Source organism: Haliotis rufescens, unplaced genomic scaffold (assembly GCF_023055435.1).
Source record: "Haliotis rufescens isolate VD_foot unplaced genomic scaffold, xgHalRufe1.0.p SCAF_51, whole genome shotgun sequence".
Taxonomy (NCBI): Eukaryota; Metazoa; Mollusca; class Gastropoda; order Lepetellida; family Haliotidae; genus Haliotis; species Haliotis rufescens.
The window spans coordinates 2,856,674-2,875,891 of NW_025964235.1; the positions used below are offsets into that span (position 1 = coordinate 2,856,674).

The 19,218-nt window shown below is 44.8% G+C and overlaps 1 protein-coding gene across 7 annotated transcripts in view; it reads right to left on the reverse strand.

Annotated features, from left to right (window-relative positions):
• Positions 1 to 13,787, reverse strand: part of LOC124128355 (SPARC-related modular calcium-binding protein 1-like) — a 120,860-nt gene extending 107,073 nt beyond the window's left edge. For 3 of the 7 annotated variants that reach the window (XM_048384865.1, XM_048384870.1, XM_048384869.1), the window contains exon 1: positions 13,103 to 13,787. In XM_048384865.1, coding sequence (XP_048240822.1) covers positions 13,103 to 13,207 — 105 coding nt within the window. In that variant the 5' untranslated portion in view covers positions 13,208 to 13,787. The remainder of the gene's footprint in view (positions 1 to 13,102) is intronic. The other 4 variants (XM_048384867.1, XM_048384864.1, XM_048384868.1 and 1 more) reach the window with 3 other exon arrangements.
• Positions 13,788 to 19,218: the final 5,431 nt, after the last annotated feature.

A 19,218-nucleotide genomic window follows, 5' to 3' on the forward strand; every position in this document is an offset into this window, starting at 1 on the left:
GCACCACATCGACTGCACCACATCGACTCCACTACACGGGGATCGACTGCACTACACGGGGATCGATTGAACTACACTGGCATCGACTGCACCACATGGGGACCTACTGCACTACACGGGGATCGACTGCACTACACGGAGATCGACTGCACAACATCGACTGCACTACACGGGGATCGACTGCACTACACGGAGATCGACTGCACAACATCGATTGCACTACACGGGGATGGACTGCACTACACGGAGATCGACTGCACAACATAGACTGCACTACACGGAGATCGACTGCACAGCATCGACTGCACTACACGGAGATCGACTGCACAACATCGACTGCACTACACGGGGGTCGACTGCACAACATCGACTGCACTACATGGAGATCGACTGCACCACATCGACTGCACTACACGGGGATCGACTGCACTACACAGAGATCGACTGCACAACATCGACTGCACTACACGGAGATCGACTGCACAACATCGACTGCACTACACGGAGATCGACTGCACAACATCGACTGCACTACACGGGGATCGACTGCGCTGCACGGAGATTGACTGTACTACACGGAGATCGACTGCACTGCACGGGGTTGACTACACTACACGGAGATCGACTGCACTACATGGAGATCGACTGCACTATACGGAGATCGACTGCACTACACGGAGATCGACTGCACCACATCGACTGCACTACACGGGGATCGACTGCACTACACGGAGATCGACTGCACTACACGGAGATCGACTGCACTTCATGGAGATCGACTGCACTGCACGGGGTTGACTACACTACACGGAGATCGACTGCACTACATGGAGATCGACTGCCCTATACGGAGATCGACTGCACTGCATGGAGATCGACTGCACTGCACGGAGCTCGACTGCACTACACGGAGATCGACTGCACTACACGGAGATCGACTGCACAACATCGACTGCACTACACGGAGATCGACTGCACAACATCGACTGCACTACACGGGGATCGACTGCACTATACGGAGATCGACTCCACTGCATGGAGATAGACTGCACTTCACGGAGATCGACTGCACTACACGGAGATCAACTGCACTACATGGAGATCGACTGCACTATACGGAGATCGACTGCACTGCATGGAGATGGACTGCACTGCACGGAGATCGACTGCACTACACGGAGATCGACTGCACTACACGGAGATCGACTGCACAACATCGACTGCACTACACTGGGATCGACTGCGCTGCACGGAGATTGACTGCACTACACGGAGATCGACTGCACTGCACGGGGTTGACTACACTACACGGAGATCGACTGCACTACACGGAGATCGACTGCACTATACGGAGATCGACTGCACAACATCGACTGCACTGCATGGAGATGGACTGCACTGCACGGAGATCGACTGCACTACACGGAGATCGACTGCACTACACGGAGATCGACTGCACAACATCGACTGCACTACACGGAGATCGACTGCACAACATCGACTGCACTACACGGGGATCGACTGCGCTGCACGGAGATTGACTGCACTACACGGAGATCGACTGCACTGCACGGGGTTGACTACACTACACGGAGATCGACTGCACTACACGGAGATCGACTGCACTATACGGAGATCGACTCCACTGCATGGAGATCGACTGCTCTGCACGGAGATCGACTGCACTACACGGAGATCGACTTCACTACACGGAGCTCGACTCTACTACACGGGGATCGACTGCACTACACGGAGTTCGACTGTACTACACGAAGCTCGACTGTACTACATGGAGCTCGTCTGCACTACACGGGGATCGACTGCACTACACGGAAATCGACTGCACTACACGGATCTTGACTGCACTACATGGGGGTCGACTGCACTACACGGGGATCGACTGAACTACACGGAGCTCGACTGCACTACACGGGAATCGACTGCACTACACGGGGATCGACTGCACTACACAGAGCTCGACTGCACTACACGGAAATCGACTGCACTACACGGGGATCGACTGCACTACACAGAGATCGACTGCACAACATCGACTGCACTACACGGAGATCGACTGCACAACATCGACTGCACTACACGGAGATCGACTGCACAACATCGACTGCACTACACGGGGATCGACTGCGCTGCACGGAGATTGACTGTACTACACGGAGATCGACTGCACTGCACGGGGTTGACTACACTACACGGAGATCGACTGCACTACATGGAGATCGACTGCACTATACGGAGATCGACTGCACTACACGGAGATCGACTGCACCACATCGACTGCACTACACGGGGATCGACTGCACTACACGGAGATCGACTGCACTACACGGAGATCGACTGCACAACTTCGACTGCACTACACGGAGATCGACTGCACAACATCGACTGCACTACACGGGGATCGACTGCGCTGCACGGAGATTGACTGCACTACACGGAGATCGACTGCACTACACGTGGATCGACTGCACTGCATGGAGATCGACTGCACTTCATGGAGATCGACTGCACTGCACGGGGTTGACTACACTACACGGAGATCGACTGCACTACATGGAGATCGACTGCCCTATACGGAGATCGACTGCACTGCATGGAGATCGACTGCACTGCACGGAGCTCGACTGCACTACACGGAGATCGACTGCACTACACGGAGATCGACTGCACAACATCGACTGCACTACACGGAGATCGACTGCACAACATCGACTGCACTACACGGGGATCGACTGCACTATACGGAGATCGACTCCACTGCATGGAGATAGACTGCACTTCACGGAGATCGACTGCACTACACGGAGATCAACTGCACTACATGGAGATCGACTGCACTATACGGAGATCGACTGCACTGCATGGAGATGGACTGCACTGCACGGAGATCGACTGCACTACACGGAGATCGACTGCACTACACGGAGATCGACTGCACAACATCGACTGCACTACACGGGGATCGACTGCGCTGCACGGAGATTGACTGCACTACACGGAGATCGACTGCACTGCACGGAGATCGACTGCACTACACGGAGATCGACTTCACTACACGGAGCTCGACTCTACTACACGGGGATCGACTGCACTACACGGAGTTCGACTGTACTACACGGGGATCGACTGCACTACACGGAGCTCGACTGTACTACACGGAGCTCGACTGCACTACACGGGGATCGACTGCACTACACGGAAATCGACTGCACTACACGGATCTCGACTGCACTACATGGGGGTCGACTGCACTACACGGGGATCGACTGCACTACACGGAGCTCGACTGCACTACACGGGAATCGACTGCACTACACGGGGATCGACTGCACTACACGGAGCTCGACTGCACTACACGGAAATCGACTGCACTACACGGGGATCGACTGCACTACACGGAGCTCGACTGCACTACACGGAGCTCGACTGCACTACACGGAAATCGACTGCAGTACAGGGTGATCCGTGAATTGGAAGGCTAGGGGAGGGGACGGAGTTGTTCGTGTGTGAAGAGTCAAAGTGAACGAGATCAAAGCAGCCACCACGATGTGTGAGAGATACCTTGTGGAACTTGAATGTAGCGGCTTGCTGGCACGCGGGGTGGCCGGCCCTGGAGTGTGCTGCGACACTGAAGCACATGGCACCGCTCAGCTTTGATGTTGTCAAGATATGGGTTTGTCATGAACACTCCATGTTGTGCTGTGTTTGTCCTGTAGTTGTGACGTGCATATCCTAAGGTGATTAGCGCGATTGTCGCCTGCACGCTGGGGCCTTGTGGGCTTCCAGGTAGATGCGTTGGGGGGTGTCACTTATGGGGGGACGGGGGATCGGGAGGGGTCGCCACTTTGATGTAGTAGGTGGTGGGTGTCACATGCATACATCACCCATCAAGTATCACCAGATTGGCAGCCATCTTGGACACGGAGCTTAGCATGTGAGACTCCGACGTGATGGTAGACGGCGCTTGGAGGTGCAGCTGTAACACCGTTACTCAACATTAGGGAGGGGCGGGAGGGGGAGGTGGTGGCATTTAAACTATGGATGTTTTAACATTCCTTCTTAGGTGGAACAACTTGTGGCATTGTCAGTGAGTCGGTCTCGGCTATACACTACCATCAATAATACAAGACAGCTGAACTTCTTGGAAAGCCATTTGGAAATGCCAATGAATCACTTAGTTCACATTTCTCTAAATTATTAAAATGGATGTATCGTTTACTGTAAAATGAAACGACGTTCAAAAGCGGGATGACAGGCCATCCATCAGAACAAGTAGGACCCAAGTGTCGGCGGCATATGGATCATATTCTAAATTAATCAGGTGCCTCGGTCTGGCAAATTTAAAACGATTGGTTGGCAGATTATGACATATGCAACAGATGCAATTCTAGATGGAAAATAACATACTTACAAAGCAAGTTAGTTCTTAATGTTGGATTCTATAATGCACTCCACGCATGTACTTGTGGAGTAAACTCTACTGAACGTCATAATGTCATACGTAGGTTTGGAGTAGGTCGTGACACTGGTCTACTGTGAGTGAGTGACATCAGTACGGCCAGCCGACATCAGTACAGGCAGCCGACATCAGTACAGACAGCCGACATCAGTACAGACAGCCGACATCAGTACGGACAGCCGACATCAGTACAGACAGCCGACATCAGTACAGACAGCCGACATCATACAGACAGTCGACATCAATACATACAGCCGACATCAATACAGACAGCCGACATCAGTACAGACAGCGACATCAAAACAGACAGCCGACATCATACAGACAGTCGACATCAATACATACAGCCGACATCAATACAGACAGCCGACATCAGTACAGACAGCGACATCAAAACAGACAGCCGACATCAGTACCGACAGCCGACATCAGTACGGACAGCCGACATCAGTACGGACAGCCGACATCAGCAGTACGGACAGCCGACATCAGTACAGACAGTCGACATCAATACATACAGCCGACATCAATACAGACAGCCGACATCAGTACAGACAGCGACATCAAAACAGACAGCCGACATCAGTACAGACAGCCGACATCAGTACGGACAGCCGACATCAGTACGGACAGCCGACATCAGTACGGACAGCCGACATCAGTACAGACAGCCGACATAAGTACAGACAGCTGACATCAGTACAGACAGCTGACATCAGTACAGACAGCCGACATCAGTACAGACAGCCGACATGAGTACAGACAGCCGACATCAATACAAACAGCCGGCATCAATACAGACAGCCGACATCAGGACAGACAGCCGAAATCAGTACGGACACCCGACATCAGTACAGACAGCCGACATCAGTACAGACAGCCGACATCAGTACAGACAGCCGACATCAATACAGACAGCCGACATCAGCACGGACACCAGCCGACATCAGTACGGACACCAGCCGACATCAGTACAGACAGCCGACATCAGTACAGACAGCTGACATTGAAATACAGACAGCCGACATCAGTACAGACAGCCGACATCAATACAGACAGCCGACATCAATACAGACAGCCGACATCAGGACAGACAGCCGACATCAGTACGGACGCCCGACATCAGTACAGACAGCCGACATCAGTACAGACAGCCGACATCAGTACAGACAGCCGACATCAGTACAGACAGCCGACATCAGTACAGACAGCCGACATCAGCACGGACACCAGCCGACATCAGTACGGACACCAGCCGACATCAGTACAGACAGCCGACATCAGTACAGACAGCCGACATCAGTACAGACAGCCGACATTTAAATACAGACAGCCGACATCAGTACAGACAGCCGACATCAGTACAGACAGCCGACATCAGTACGGACAGGCGACATCAATACAGATAGCCGACATCAATACAGACAGCCAACATCAATACAGACAGCCGACATCAATACAGACAGCCGACATCAGTACAGACAGCCGACATAAGTACTGACAGCCGACATCAGTACAGACAGCCGACATCAGTACGGAGAGCCGACATCAGTACAGACAGCCGACATCAGTACGGACACCAGCCGACATCAGTACGGACAGCCGACATCAGTACAGACAGCCGACATCAGTACAGACAGCCGACATCAGTACGGACACCAGCCGACATCAGTACGGACAGCCGACATCAGTACAGACAGCCGACATCAGTACAGACAGCCGACATAAGTACAGACAGCCGACATAAGTACGGACACCAGCCGACATCAGTACAGACAGCCGACATCAGTACGGACAGCCGACATCAGTACAGACAGCCGACATAATTACGGACACCAGCCGAGGAAAGGTAGTGTCAGAATCGGGAAAGCAGGCAGGTAATGTCTGTGGCAAATCGTGCGGGGGTTGTGTACGACATCTGCAGGGACGTCAGTGGCCTCGGCCGTGCAGCACCAGAGAAATAAACCAGACCACGGGGGCCACTGGGTCATCATGCTTGAATCTGACAAACGCCTATCTTGTGCTGACTGGTGAACTGTTACTTTCCTAGAGCGCAATGTTACACTAACATGTTATCATTTCTCGGCACGTACAACCTAGTGATGCATTTTATAGATGGCACCGATCTGGTATATCTGACGTGTTCAGATGCTATATATGACAGTACGTCATGGCATGGGCAATGCTACACATATGACAGTACGTCACGACATGGTCGATGCTACACATATGACAGTACGTCACGACATGGTCGATGCTACACATATGACAGTACGTCACGACAGGGGTAATGCTATATATATGACAGTACGTCATGACATGGATAATGCTACACACATGACAGTACGTCATGACATGGCTTATGCTACACACATGACAGTACGTCACGACATGGGCAATGCTTAACACATGACAGTACGTCGCGACAGGGGTAATGCTACACATATGACAGTACGTCATGACATGGGCAATGCTACACACATGACAGTACGTCACGACAGGGGTAATGCTACACATATGACAGTACGTCACGACATGGGTAATGATACACACATGACAGTACGTCACAACATGGGCAATGCTATTTATATGACAGTACGTCACGACAGGGGTAATGCTACACATATGACAGTACGTCACGACAGGGGTAATGCTATATATATGACAGTACTTCACGACATGGGTAATGCTACACATATGACAGTACGTCACGACATGCGTAATGTTATATATATGACAGTACGTCACGACAGGGGTAATGCTATATATATGACAGTACGTCATGACATGGGCAATGATATATATATATATATGACAGTACGTCACGGCAGGGGTAATGCTACACATATGACAGTACGTCACGACATGGGTAATGCTATATTTATGACAGTACTTCACGACAGGGGTAATGCTACACATATGACAGTACGTCACGACATGGGCAATGATATATATATATGACAGTACGTCACGGCAGGGGTAATGCTATATATATGACAATACGTCACGACAGGGGTAATGCTACACATATGACAGTACATCACGACATGGGCAATGATATATATATGACAATACGTCACGACATGCGTAATGTTATATATATGACAGTACGTCACGACATGGGTAATGCTACACATATGACAGTACATCACGACATGGGCAATGATATATATATGACAGTACGTCACGACATGGGCAATGATATATATATATGACAGTACGTCACGGCAGGGGTAATGCTATATATATGACAATACGTCACGACAGGGGTAATGCTACACATATGACAGTACGTCACGACATGGGCAATGATATATATATATATATGTGACAGTACGTCACGACAGGGGTAATGCTACACATATGACAGTACGTCACGACATGGGCAATGATATATATATATATATATATGACAGTACGTCACGACAGGGGTAATGCTGCGGCTACAAGCGGTCCTCCAATTAGAAGTCGTTCTGTACGACATTGCCACATCTGTGTATTACCGTAACGTCTCGCCTGTCGGGCGTTTTTCTCGCCTGTCAGGCGGTGTTCTCGCCTCCAGCATAGCCAGGCTGACTCCGGGTGACTGGTGGCCGGCTGTTAGGTGGCAAACAGATTAATTTGTCGCAATAATTGCTTCCACAACAAACTGACGCTATGCTTGAATAAGGCCATGTCTCAAGTCGACGGGACATCGAGATAAATATGCCGGGTCTTGCGAGGACGCCCCCCTTTGCGCTGATAGTGGCCTCAAACTTTCTTGACAACGAAAAAAATACTCGCCACATTCTTTCCTTCTAGATATCGGGGAATGCTTTTGATGACGTATCGTGAGGGAGCGATATGCTTGAATCCTAACTCACCGTGAGAGGCGGAGGTTACCCACTGCACTGAGAACATAAACTGACAAGCGTTGTACAGATCTACCCGGTGCTCAATGATCTATCCATTGTCTATAGATCTACGATGTGTTCATAGATCTACCCAGCATTCAGTGATCTATTCAGTGATCTATCCAGTGATCATAGTTCAACCCGGTACTCAGTGATATATCCAGTGATCTACCCAGTGATCATAGATCTACCTAGCATTCAGTGATCTATTCAGTGATCATAGATCTACCCGGTACTCAGTCATCTATCCAGTGATCACAGATCTACTCGGTACTCAGTCATCTATCCAGTGATCATAGACCTACTCGGTACTCAGTGATCTATTCAGTGATCATACATCTACCCGGTACTCAGTCATCTATCCAGTGATCATAGATCTACCTAGCATTCAGTGATCTATTCAGTGATCTATCCCGTGATCATAGATCTACTCAGTATTCAGTGATCATAGATCTACCCGGTATTCAGTGATCATAGATCTACCCGGTATTCAGTGATCATAGATCTACCCAGTATTCAGTGATCTATCCAGTGATCATAGATCTACCCAGTATTCAGTCATCGTTCCAGTGATCATAGATCTACCCAGTATTCAGTGATCTATCCAGTGATCATAGATCTACCCAGTATTCAGTGATCTATCCAGTGATCATAGATCTACCCAGTATTCAGTCATCGTTCCAGTGATCATAGATCTACCCAGTATTCAGTGATCATAGATCTACCCAGTATTCAGTGATCTATCCAGTGATCATAGATCTACCCAGTGTTCAGTGATCTATTCTATGATCTATCCAGTGATCATAGATCTACCCAGTGTTCGGTGATCTATTCTATGATCTATCCAGTGATCATAGATCTACCCAGTATTCAGTGATCTATTCGGTGATCTATCCAGTGATCATAGATCTACCCAGTATTCGGTGATCTATTCGGTGATCTATTCAGTCATCTATCCAGTGATCACAGATCTACTCGGTACTCAGTCATCTATCCAGTGATCATAGACCTACTCGGTACTCAGTGATCTATTCAGTGATCATACATCTACCCGGTACTCAGTCATCTATCCAGTGATCATAGATCTACCTAGCATTCAGTGATCTATTCAGTGATCTATCCCGTGATCATAGATCTACTCAGTATTCAGTGATCATAGATCTACCCGGTATTCAGTGATCATAGATCTACCCGGTATTCAGTGATCTATCCAGTGATCATAGATCTACCCAGTATTCAGTCATCGTTCCAGTGATCATAGATCTACCCAGTATTCAGTGATCTATCCAGTGATCATAGATCTACCCAGTATTCAGTGATCTATCCAGTGATCATAGATCTACCCAGTATTCAGTGATCATAGATCTACCCAGTATTCAGTGATCTATCCTGTGATCATAGATCTACCCAGTGTTCAGTGATCTATTCTATGATCTATCCAGTGATCATAGATCTACCCAGTATTCAGTGATCATAGATCTACCCAGTATTCAGTGATCTATCCTGTGATCATAGATCTACCCAGTGTTCAGTGATCTATTCTATGATCTATCCAGTGATCATAGATCTATCCAGTGTTCGGTGATCTATTCGGTGATCTATCCAGTGATCATAGATCTACCCAGTGTTCGGTGATCTATTCTATGATCTATCCAGTGATCATAGATCTACCCAGTATTCAGTGATCTATTCGGTGATCTATCCAGTGATCATAGATCTACCCAGTATTCGGTGATCTATCCTGTGATCATAGATCTACCCAGTGTTCGGTGATCTATTCGGTGATCTATCCAGTGATCATAGATCTACCCAGTATTCGGTGATCTATTCGGTGATCTATTCGGTGATCTATCCAGTGATCATATATCTACCCGGTATTCAGTGATCTATTCTGTGATCTATCCAGTGATCATAGACCTACCCAGTATTCGGTGATCTATCCCTTGGTCATAGTTCTACCCGGTGTTCACTGATCTATCCAGCCAATCAATCATTTATTCAGGATGAAGGTCATAGGCCCACATACAAATAACAACTTACATGTATGTTTATGGTAGTGGCTATGCACATAACATTGTTTAACAAATACTTTCTTCTTTCATGAGCATGATAATGAAACATTCATAGTGATTTCATTTGTTCTGTATCGTTTTTGCAATCCTCTTTTTAAATGTATGCATATTTATATTAGTGATATATGCCTTTTGCAGATATGTACTTCTAATAGCTTCAGAAGTAGTACATATATCTTCTATTACTCCATCACATAAAGGGCAGTTTCTCATGCATATGTCAATTTTTTTGCCCCCTACCTTCAATACTTCTCAACTGTAATAGGCCCCTTCTAAAATATTTCGAAGCTCTATTTAACCCTTCTGGTTGTAACAAACTTTCATATTCTCTATAAAGGTTACATCTTGAAAAAGTGTTATTTATAGTAGATATCCATTTTTTAAGAAACAAGTTAATAGCACAATCGTTCAACATACTGAACGTGTATTATCTCCAACTGTTTGCGACAGCTGTTGAAGTGGCATTAGAAGTTGGTAGGATGAACAAGGGATATACAAATGCGACGTTTCGGTGTAGACACTTACACCGTTATTTGCATCACTTGCTTAGTAACGGTGTTAGTATCTTCACCGAAACATCCCATTCATTGTAATAGAGAAGTTGTCCATCAATAGAACCCGCCCCCCCCCCCCCCCCCCCCCCCCCCCCCCCCCCCCCCCCCTACACACACACCACACACACACCACCACCACAAACCTGTCTGTGCCAGCCAAACAAAACCAAAATCATGAGAAAATAGTATATATGTTTTAACTGAAGCCGAATGTTTATGCCCTACATTATCTAAAGTTAGTAGCATGCTGTACGGTTTTTTTCCACAAAAGGGCACATATGCTGTCATTGACACACAGAACACTCAAAGTACGGACACTTCTGCAGTGACTGTCATTGACACACAGAACATTCAACGTGTGGACACATCTGCACACCAAACATTCAACGTATGGACACATCTGCACACCAAACATTCAACGTATGGACACATCTGCACACCAAACATTCAACGTGTGGACACATCTGCACACCAAACATTCAACGTATGGACACATCTGCACACCAAACATTCAACGTATGGACACATCTGCACACCAAACATTCAACGTGTGGACACATCTGCAGTAACTGACGTGAAGACACCAAGTGTACATCCTACTCCGTCTGCTGGATAGAGCGCATCTAGGGGTATGTGAAAAGCACCCCAGTGAGTCAACTCGAGTCAGAGACGTGGGAGGACGTATGTCCCTGCATCGACGCCAGGATCAGCGAGGCTTTCATATCATCCTTCATTAGGCTAATTTGGGATATACAAATGTACAAGTGTCGAACATTTCCTGTGAACACTGACTGGCTCTATGTAAATATTTACATGGCATACACCACAGGCGTTTTAGCTCCAAGATATGAGAGTTGAAACACCTCTGTTTGATTGTGGTGAAGGGGAGAGGACAATACTACCATATACATAACACCCCTGTTGTCGGTTCTAGCAATCAACCGTATTACTTTCCTGCAGTGGAAACACAAGCGGCCGTTATCCAACCCATCCTCTGTCGCACCGCCGGCCCAGGGCGCCGTGACAACGTCACGCTGGTTACGGTAGAACATGGTACACGGTCATTGCGACTGGGGAAAGGGCTGGCGGCTATTCATCACGGGTAATTGGGTTGCGCACAATAAATGGACGGGACCGACACCTTCAGTGACGACAATCAGCCACATAACAACATCAGCTACTTGTCTAATCTCTCACATAGAGAACTCACGACACACCGGGGGAGAGAGGAGGGAGGGAGGGAGAGACCGCCGGCGGACATGGAGCGGATAATACCTGATAAGTTACATGATAGGGATATGATTATTACTCTCTGGTGGAAATGGGGGTAGGGAAGAGGGGGATATTTAACGGGGAGAATTACCAAGAGGTAAAGGTATTTCGTTTTGTGTGCATATTGTTGGGACAATGGAGTAACTTCATCTCACGCTTAGTAGAAGGAAAGCACTATGTATACACAAGATATGACTCTTCAGAAAGTTGTCAGTTTCGGAGAGATGGGATTATTCGGAAATTAGTCTTTGGGGTCTGGAAAGCAGCTTTAGTTGACCTGGAGACAAGAGACCATTCGGCCAGGGCGAGAAAGTCTAGCCAATGATTATGCCATTAAGTGAGGTGTGGGGTGTACAGGTGACACTGAAGCCGGGAGACGGGACTCCCCAAGCCGTCCTTCTCTACCATTGTACTCCAGAACAAGTGAGCACCTCTCAGCGTTACAACTCAACAAGCATGTAATAGTTCCTTAGCGACGAAAATATCTACACAATACTCACACATATGACACTGGAAGTTAAGTTTAAAAAATATGTAAAGTTTCCAACTGTGAAATATCCGGGTTGTCCCAGTGCCGCTTCCAGTGCCGTGTGCGGTGTATGAGACTGTGTCGTGTGCGGTGTGTGAGACTGTGTCGTGTGCGGTGTATGAGACTGTGTCGTGTGCGGTGTGTGATACTGTGCCGTGTGCGGTGTGTGAGACTGTGTCGTGTGCGGTGTGTGATACTGTGCCGTGTGCGGCGTGTGAGACTGTGTCGTGTGCTCCTGGAGAACACTCGGTGTGGAGGGATAACACATATGGACATTAGAAAACAAGAAAAGTGTCAACACTCACCTTTCCATCCACCTCGGATAACTGGGGTGATGCTGGCGTCACAACACACATATAAATCACGGTAATAAATAATACACAAAAACTCCATCGAATATAACAGTCCATGGTCCTTCTCCTTCCACTGAGGAAGTCCTCCCCTAGCGATCTGCCTGCCACTAGGGTAGGAGTACAGAGGTCCTCCCTACACTCGCCTGGGGGACGGGGAACAGCGTTGTGTGCAGACTCCTGCTCGCTACCTTCCCCACCATAGCCAGCGTCTGTAGTAGTAGGGCAGTAGGGAGGGGCCCTGAGAGAAGGTCTGCCACTGCCTGGTCCTGATGCTGTGGGACTGTGTTCCCCTACTGTCTCTCAAATACGTCGTCTATCATCAATATATGTACACATGCTGTGCTCCAGGTCACGTGACGACCTTCATCCTGTCTATCAGAGTATCGCCCAATCGGCTTGGGGGCGAATTATACAATTTACTGAATGAAGAGAACACATGTTGAATAGCCGGCTGTGAGTGGATTACCTGGCACAGGTGCGAGCGGCGGGGAAAGCGTGAGTGGGGGAGGTGGGGGGAGGGAAGGTCGGCACCTGGACAGCTAGCTACCCTGTCGATCACATATGAGCGGAGTGCGTATTGGAAGAATGTTGCAGACACCGTGTATGATACGTGGCTGGTGGACTTCCGTATAGAAGCCCCAGCTTCTCTGTGTCCGTACGTGGGCCCACTCAGCCGGCGGGTGCTGGGGATCCGAGCGTGCGTGCCACATGGCCTCGTGTTGGATGCACTCCGATAGGTGCTTCTCCTCTCATGTGTGTGTCTGTGTGAGAGGAAATGTGGGTCTGCTTATATTAATGTGTGACCTGTTTGTATTAATCTGTGTGTTACTTTGAATTAATGCGTGGCATGTATGTATTAATGTGTCTGTCTGTATGTATTAATGTGTGCCTGTATGTATTAATGTGTATGTTCGTTTGTATTAATGTGTGTGACTGTATGTATTAATATGTGGCCTGTATGTATTAATGTGTAGCCTGTATGTATTAATATGTAGCCTGTATGTATTAACGTGTGGCCCGTATGTAATAATATGTGTGCCTGTGTGTATTAATGTGTGTGTCTGTATGTATTAATATGTAGCATGTATGTATTAATGTGTGGCCTGTATGTATTAATATGTAGCATGTATGTTTTAATGTGAAGCCTGTATGTATTAATATGTAGCATGTTTGTATTAATGTGTGGCCTGTATGTATTAATATGTAGCCTGTATGTATTAATGTGTGCCATGTGTGTATTAATGTGTGGCATGTATGTATTAATATGTAGCCTGTATGTATTAATATGTAGCCTGTATGTATTAATGTGTGGCATATGCGTATTAATTTGTGGCATGTATGTATTAATATGTAGCCTGTATGTATTAATGTGTGGCCTGTATGTATTAATATGTAGCCTGTATGTATTAATGTGTGGCATGTGTGTATTAATATGTGGCATGTGTGTATTAATGTGTGTCATGTGTGTATTAATGTGTGTCATGTGTGTATTAATGTGTGTCATGTGTTTATTAATATGTAGCCTGTATGTATTAATGTGTAGCCTGTATGTATTAATATGTAGCCTGTATGTATTAATGTGTAGCCTGTATGTATTAATATGTAGCCTGGATGTATTAATGTGTGGCATGTGTGTATTAATGTGTGGCATGTATGTATTAATGTGTGGCATGTGTGTATTAATGTGTGGCATGTGTGTATTAATGTGTGGCATGTGTGTATTAATGTGTGTCATGTGTGTATTAATGTGTGGCATGTGTGTATTAATGTGTGGCATGTGTGTATTAATGTGTGGCATGTGTGTATTAATGTGTGGCATGTGTGTATTAATGTGTGTCATGTTTGTATTAATGTGTGTCATGTGTGTATTAATGTGTGGCATGTGTGTATTAATGTGTGGCATGTGTGTATTCATGTGTGGCATGTGTGTATTAATATGTAGCCTATATCTATTAATGTGTAGCCTATATGTATTAATGTGTAGCCTGTATGTATTAATATGTAGCCTGTATGTATTAATGTGTGGCATGTGTGTATTAATGTGTGGCATGTGTGTATTAATGTGTGGCATGTATGTATTAATGTGTGTCATGTGTGTATTAATGTGTGGCATGTGTGTATTAATGTGTCGCATGTATGAATTAATGTGTGGAATATGTGTATTACTGTGTGTCACGTATGCATAAATGTATGCCTGTATGTATTAATGTATGCCTGTATGTATTAATGTGTGGCATGTGTGTATATTCATGTGTGGCATGTGTGTATTAATGTGTGGCATGTGTGTATTAATGTGTGTCATGTATGTATTAATATGTAGCCTGTATGTATTAATGTGTGGCATGTGTGTATTAATGTGTCGCATGTATGCATTAATGTTTGGCATGTGTGTATTAATGTGTGTCATGTATGTATTAATATGTAGCCTGTATGTATTAATGTGTGGCATGTGTGTATTAATGTGTCGCATGTATGCATTAATGTGTGGTATGTGTGTATTAATGTGTGTCATGTATGTATTAAAAGCAGCCTGTATGTATTAATGTGTGGCATGTGTGTATTAATGTGTCGCATGTATGCATTAATGTGTGGCATGTGTGTATTAATGTGTGGCATGTATGCATTAATGTGTGTCATGTATGTATAAATATGTTGCCTGTATGTATTAATGTGTGGCCTGTATGTATTAATATGTAGCCTGTATGTATTAATGTGTGGCATGTGTGTATTAATATGTGGCATGTGTGTATTAATGTGTGTCATGTGTGTATTAATGTGTGTCATGTGTGTATTAATGTGTGTCATGTGTTTATTAATATGTAGCCTGTATGTATTAATGTGTAGCCTGTATGTATTAATATGTAGCCTGTATGTATTAATGTGTAGCCTGTATGTATTAATATGTAGCCTGTATGTATTAATGTGTGGCATGTATGTATTAATGTGTGGCATGTGTGTATTAATATGTGGCATGTATGTATTAATATGTAGCCTGTATGTATTAATGTGTCGCATGTATGCATTAATGTGTGGCATGTATGTATTAATGTGTGTCATGTATGTATTAATATGTAGCCTGTATGTATTAATGTGTGGCACGTGTGTATTAATGTGTCGCATGTATGCATGAATGTGTGGCATGTGTGTATTAATGTGTGGCATGTATGTATTAATGTGTGGCATGTGTGTATTAATGTGTGTCATGTATGTATTAATATGTAGCCTGTATGCATTAATGTGTGGCATGTGTGTATTAATGTGTGTCATGTGTGTATAAATGTGTGTATTAATGTGTGTCATGTATGTAATAATATGTAGCCTGTATGTATTTATGGGTGGCATGTGTGTATTAATGTGTGGCATGTGTGTATTAATGTGTGGCATGTGTGTATTAATGTGTGTCATGTATGTATTAATGTGTAGCCTGTATGTATTAATGTGTGGCATGTGTATTAATGTGTGGCATGTATGCATTAATGTGTGGGATGTGTGTATTAATGTGTGGCATGGGTGTATTAATGTGTGTCATGTATGTATTAATATGAAGCCTGTATGTATTAATGTGTGGCATGTGTGTCTTAATGTGTGGCATGTGTGTATTAATGTGTGGCATGTGTGTATTAATGTGTGTTATGTATGTATTAATATGTAGCCTGTATGTATTAATGTGTGGCATGTGTGTATTAATGTGTGGCATGTGTGTATTAATGTGTGGCATGTGTGTATTAATGTGTGTCATGTATGTATTAATACGTCGCCTGTATGTATTAATGCGTGGCATGTGTGTATTTATGTGTGGCATGTGTGTATTAATGTGTGGCATGTGTGTATTAATGTGTGTCATGTATGTATTAATATGTAGCCTGTATGTATTGATGCGTGGCATGTGTGTATTAATGTGTGGCATGTGTGTATTCATGTGTGGCATGTGTGTATTAATGTGTGGCATGTGTGTATTAATGTGTGTCATGTATGTATTAATGTGTCGCATGTATGCATTAATGTGTGTCATTGATGTATTACTGTGTCGCATGTATGCATTAATGTTAGGCATGTGTATATGAATGTGTGTCATGTATGCATTAATGTGTGTCATGTATGTATTAATATGTAGCCTGTATGTATTAATGTGTGTCATGTGTGTATTAATGTGTCGCATGTATGCATTAATGTGTGGCATGTGTGTATTAATGTGTGGCATGTATGCATTAATGTGTGGCATGTATGTATTAATGTGTCGCATGTATGCATTAATGTGTGGCATGTGTGTATTAATGTGTGTCATGTATGTATTAATATGTAGCCTGTATGCATTAATGTGTGGCATGTGTGTATTAATGGGTGGCATGTATGCATTAATGTGTGGCATGTATGTATTAATGTGTGGCATGTATGTATTAATGTGTGGCATGTGTGTATTAATGTGTGTCATGTATGTATTAATATGTGGCATGTATGTATTAATGTGTGTCATGTATGTATTAATATGTAGCCTGTATGTATTAATGTGTCGCATGTGTGTATTAATGTGTGGCATGTATGCATTATTGTGTCGCATGTATGCATTAATGTGTGGCATGTGTGTATTAATGTGTGGCATGTATGCATTAATGTGTGTCATGTATGTATTAGTATGTAGCCTGTATGTATTAATGTGTGGCATGTGTGTATTAATGTGTGGCATGTATGCATTAATGTGTGGCATGTGTGTATTAATGTGTGGCATGTGTGTATTAATGTGTGGCATGTATGCATTAATGTGTGGCATATGCGTGTTAATGTGTGGCATGTGTGTATTAATGTGTGAGTCTGTGGCCAACATGTATTAATGTGTGGCATGTGTGTATTAATGTGTGTCATGTGTGTATTAATGTGTGGCATGTATGCATTAATGTGTGGCATGTGTGTATTAATGTGTGGCATGTTTTTATTAATGTGTTAGTCTGCGGCCAACATGTAGTAATGTGTGGCATGTATGCTTTAATGTGTGGCATGTGTGTATTAATGTGCGGCATGTATGTATTAATGTGTGGCATGTGTGTATTAATGTGTGGCATGTGTGTGTTAATGTGTGGGATGTATGTATTAATGTGTGGCATGTGTGTACTAATGTGTGGCATGTGTGTATTAATGTGTGGCATGTGTGTATTAATGTGTGAGTCCGTGGCCAACACGTATTAATGTGTGTCATGTATGTATTAATATGTAGCCTGTATGTATTAATGTGTGGCATGTGTGTATTAATGTGTGGCATATATGCATTAATGGTATCATGTATGTATTATTATGTAGCCTGTATGTATTAATGTGAGGCATGTATGCATTAATGTGTGGCATGTGTGTATTAATGTGTGGCATGTATCTATTAATGTGTGGCATGTGTGTATTAATGTGTGGCATGTATATATTAATGTGTGGCCTGTATGTATTAATGTGTGGCATGTATATATTAATGTGTGGCATGTATGCATTAATGTGTGGCATGTGTGTAATAATGTGTGGCATGTATGTATTAATGTGTGGCATGTGTGTATTAATGTGTGGTATGTGTGTATTAATGTGTGGCATGTATGTATTAATGTGTGGCATGTGTGTATTAATGTGTGGAATGTGTGTATTACTGTGTGGCATGTGTGTATTAATGTGTGAGTCCGTGGCCAACACGTATTAATGTGTGTCATGTATGTATTAATATGTAGCCTGTATGTATTAATGTGTGGCATGTATGTATTAATGTGTGGCATGTGTGTATTAATGTGTGGCATGTGTGTATTAATGTGTGGCATGTGTGTAATAATGTGTGAGTCTGTGGCCAACATGTAGTAATGTGTGGCATGAATGTATTAATGTGTGGCATGTGTGTATTAATGTGTGGCATGTATGTATTAATGTGTGGCCTGTATGTATTAATGTGTGGCATGTATGTATTAATGTGTGGCATGTGTGTATTAATGTGTGATTCTGTGGCCAACATGTATTAATGTGTGGCATGTGTGTATTAATGTGTGGCATGTGTGTATTAATGTGTTGCATGTATGTATTAATGTGTGGCATGTGTGTATTAATGT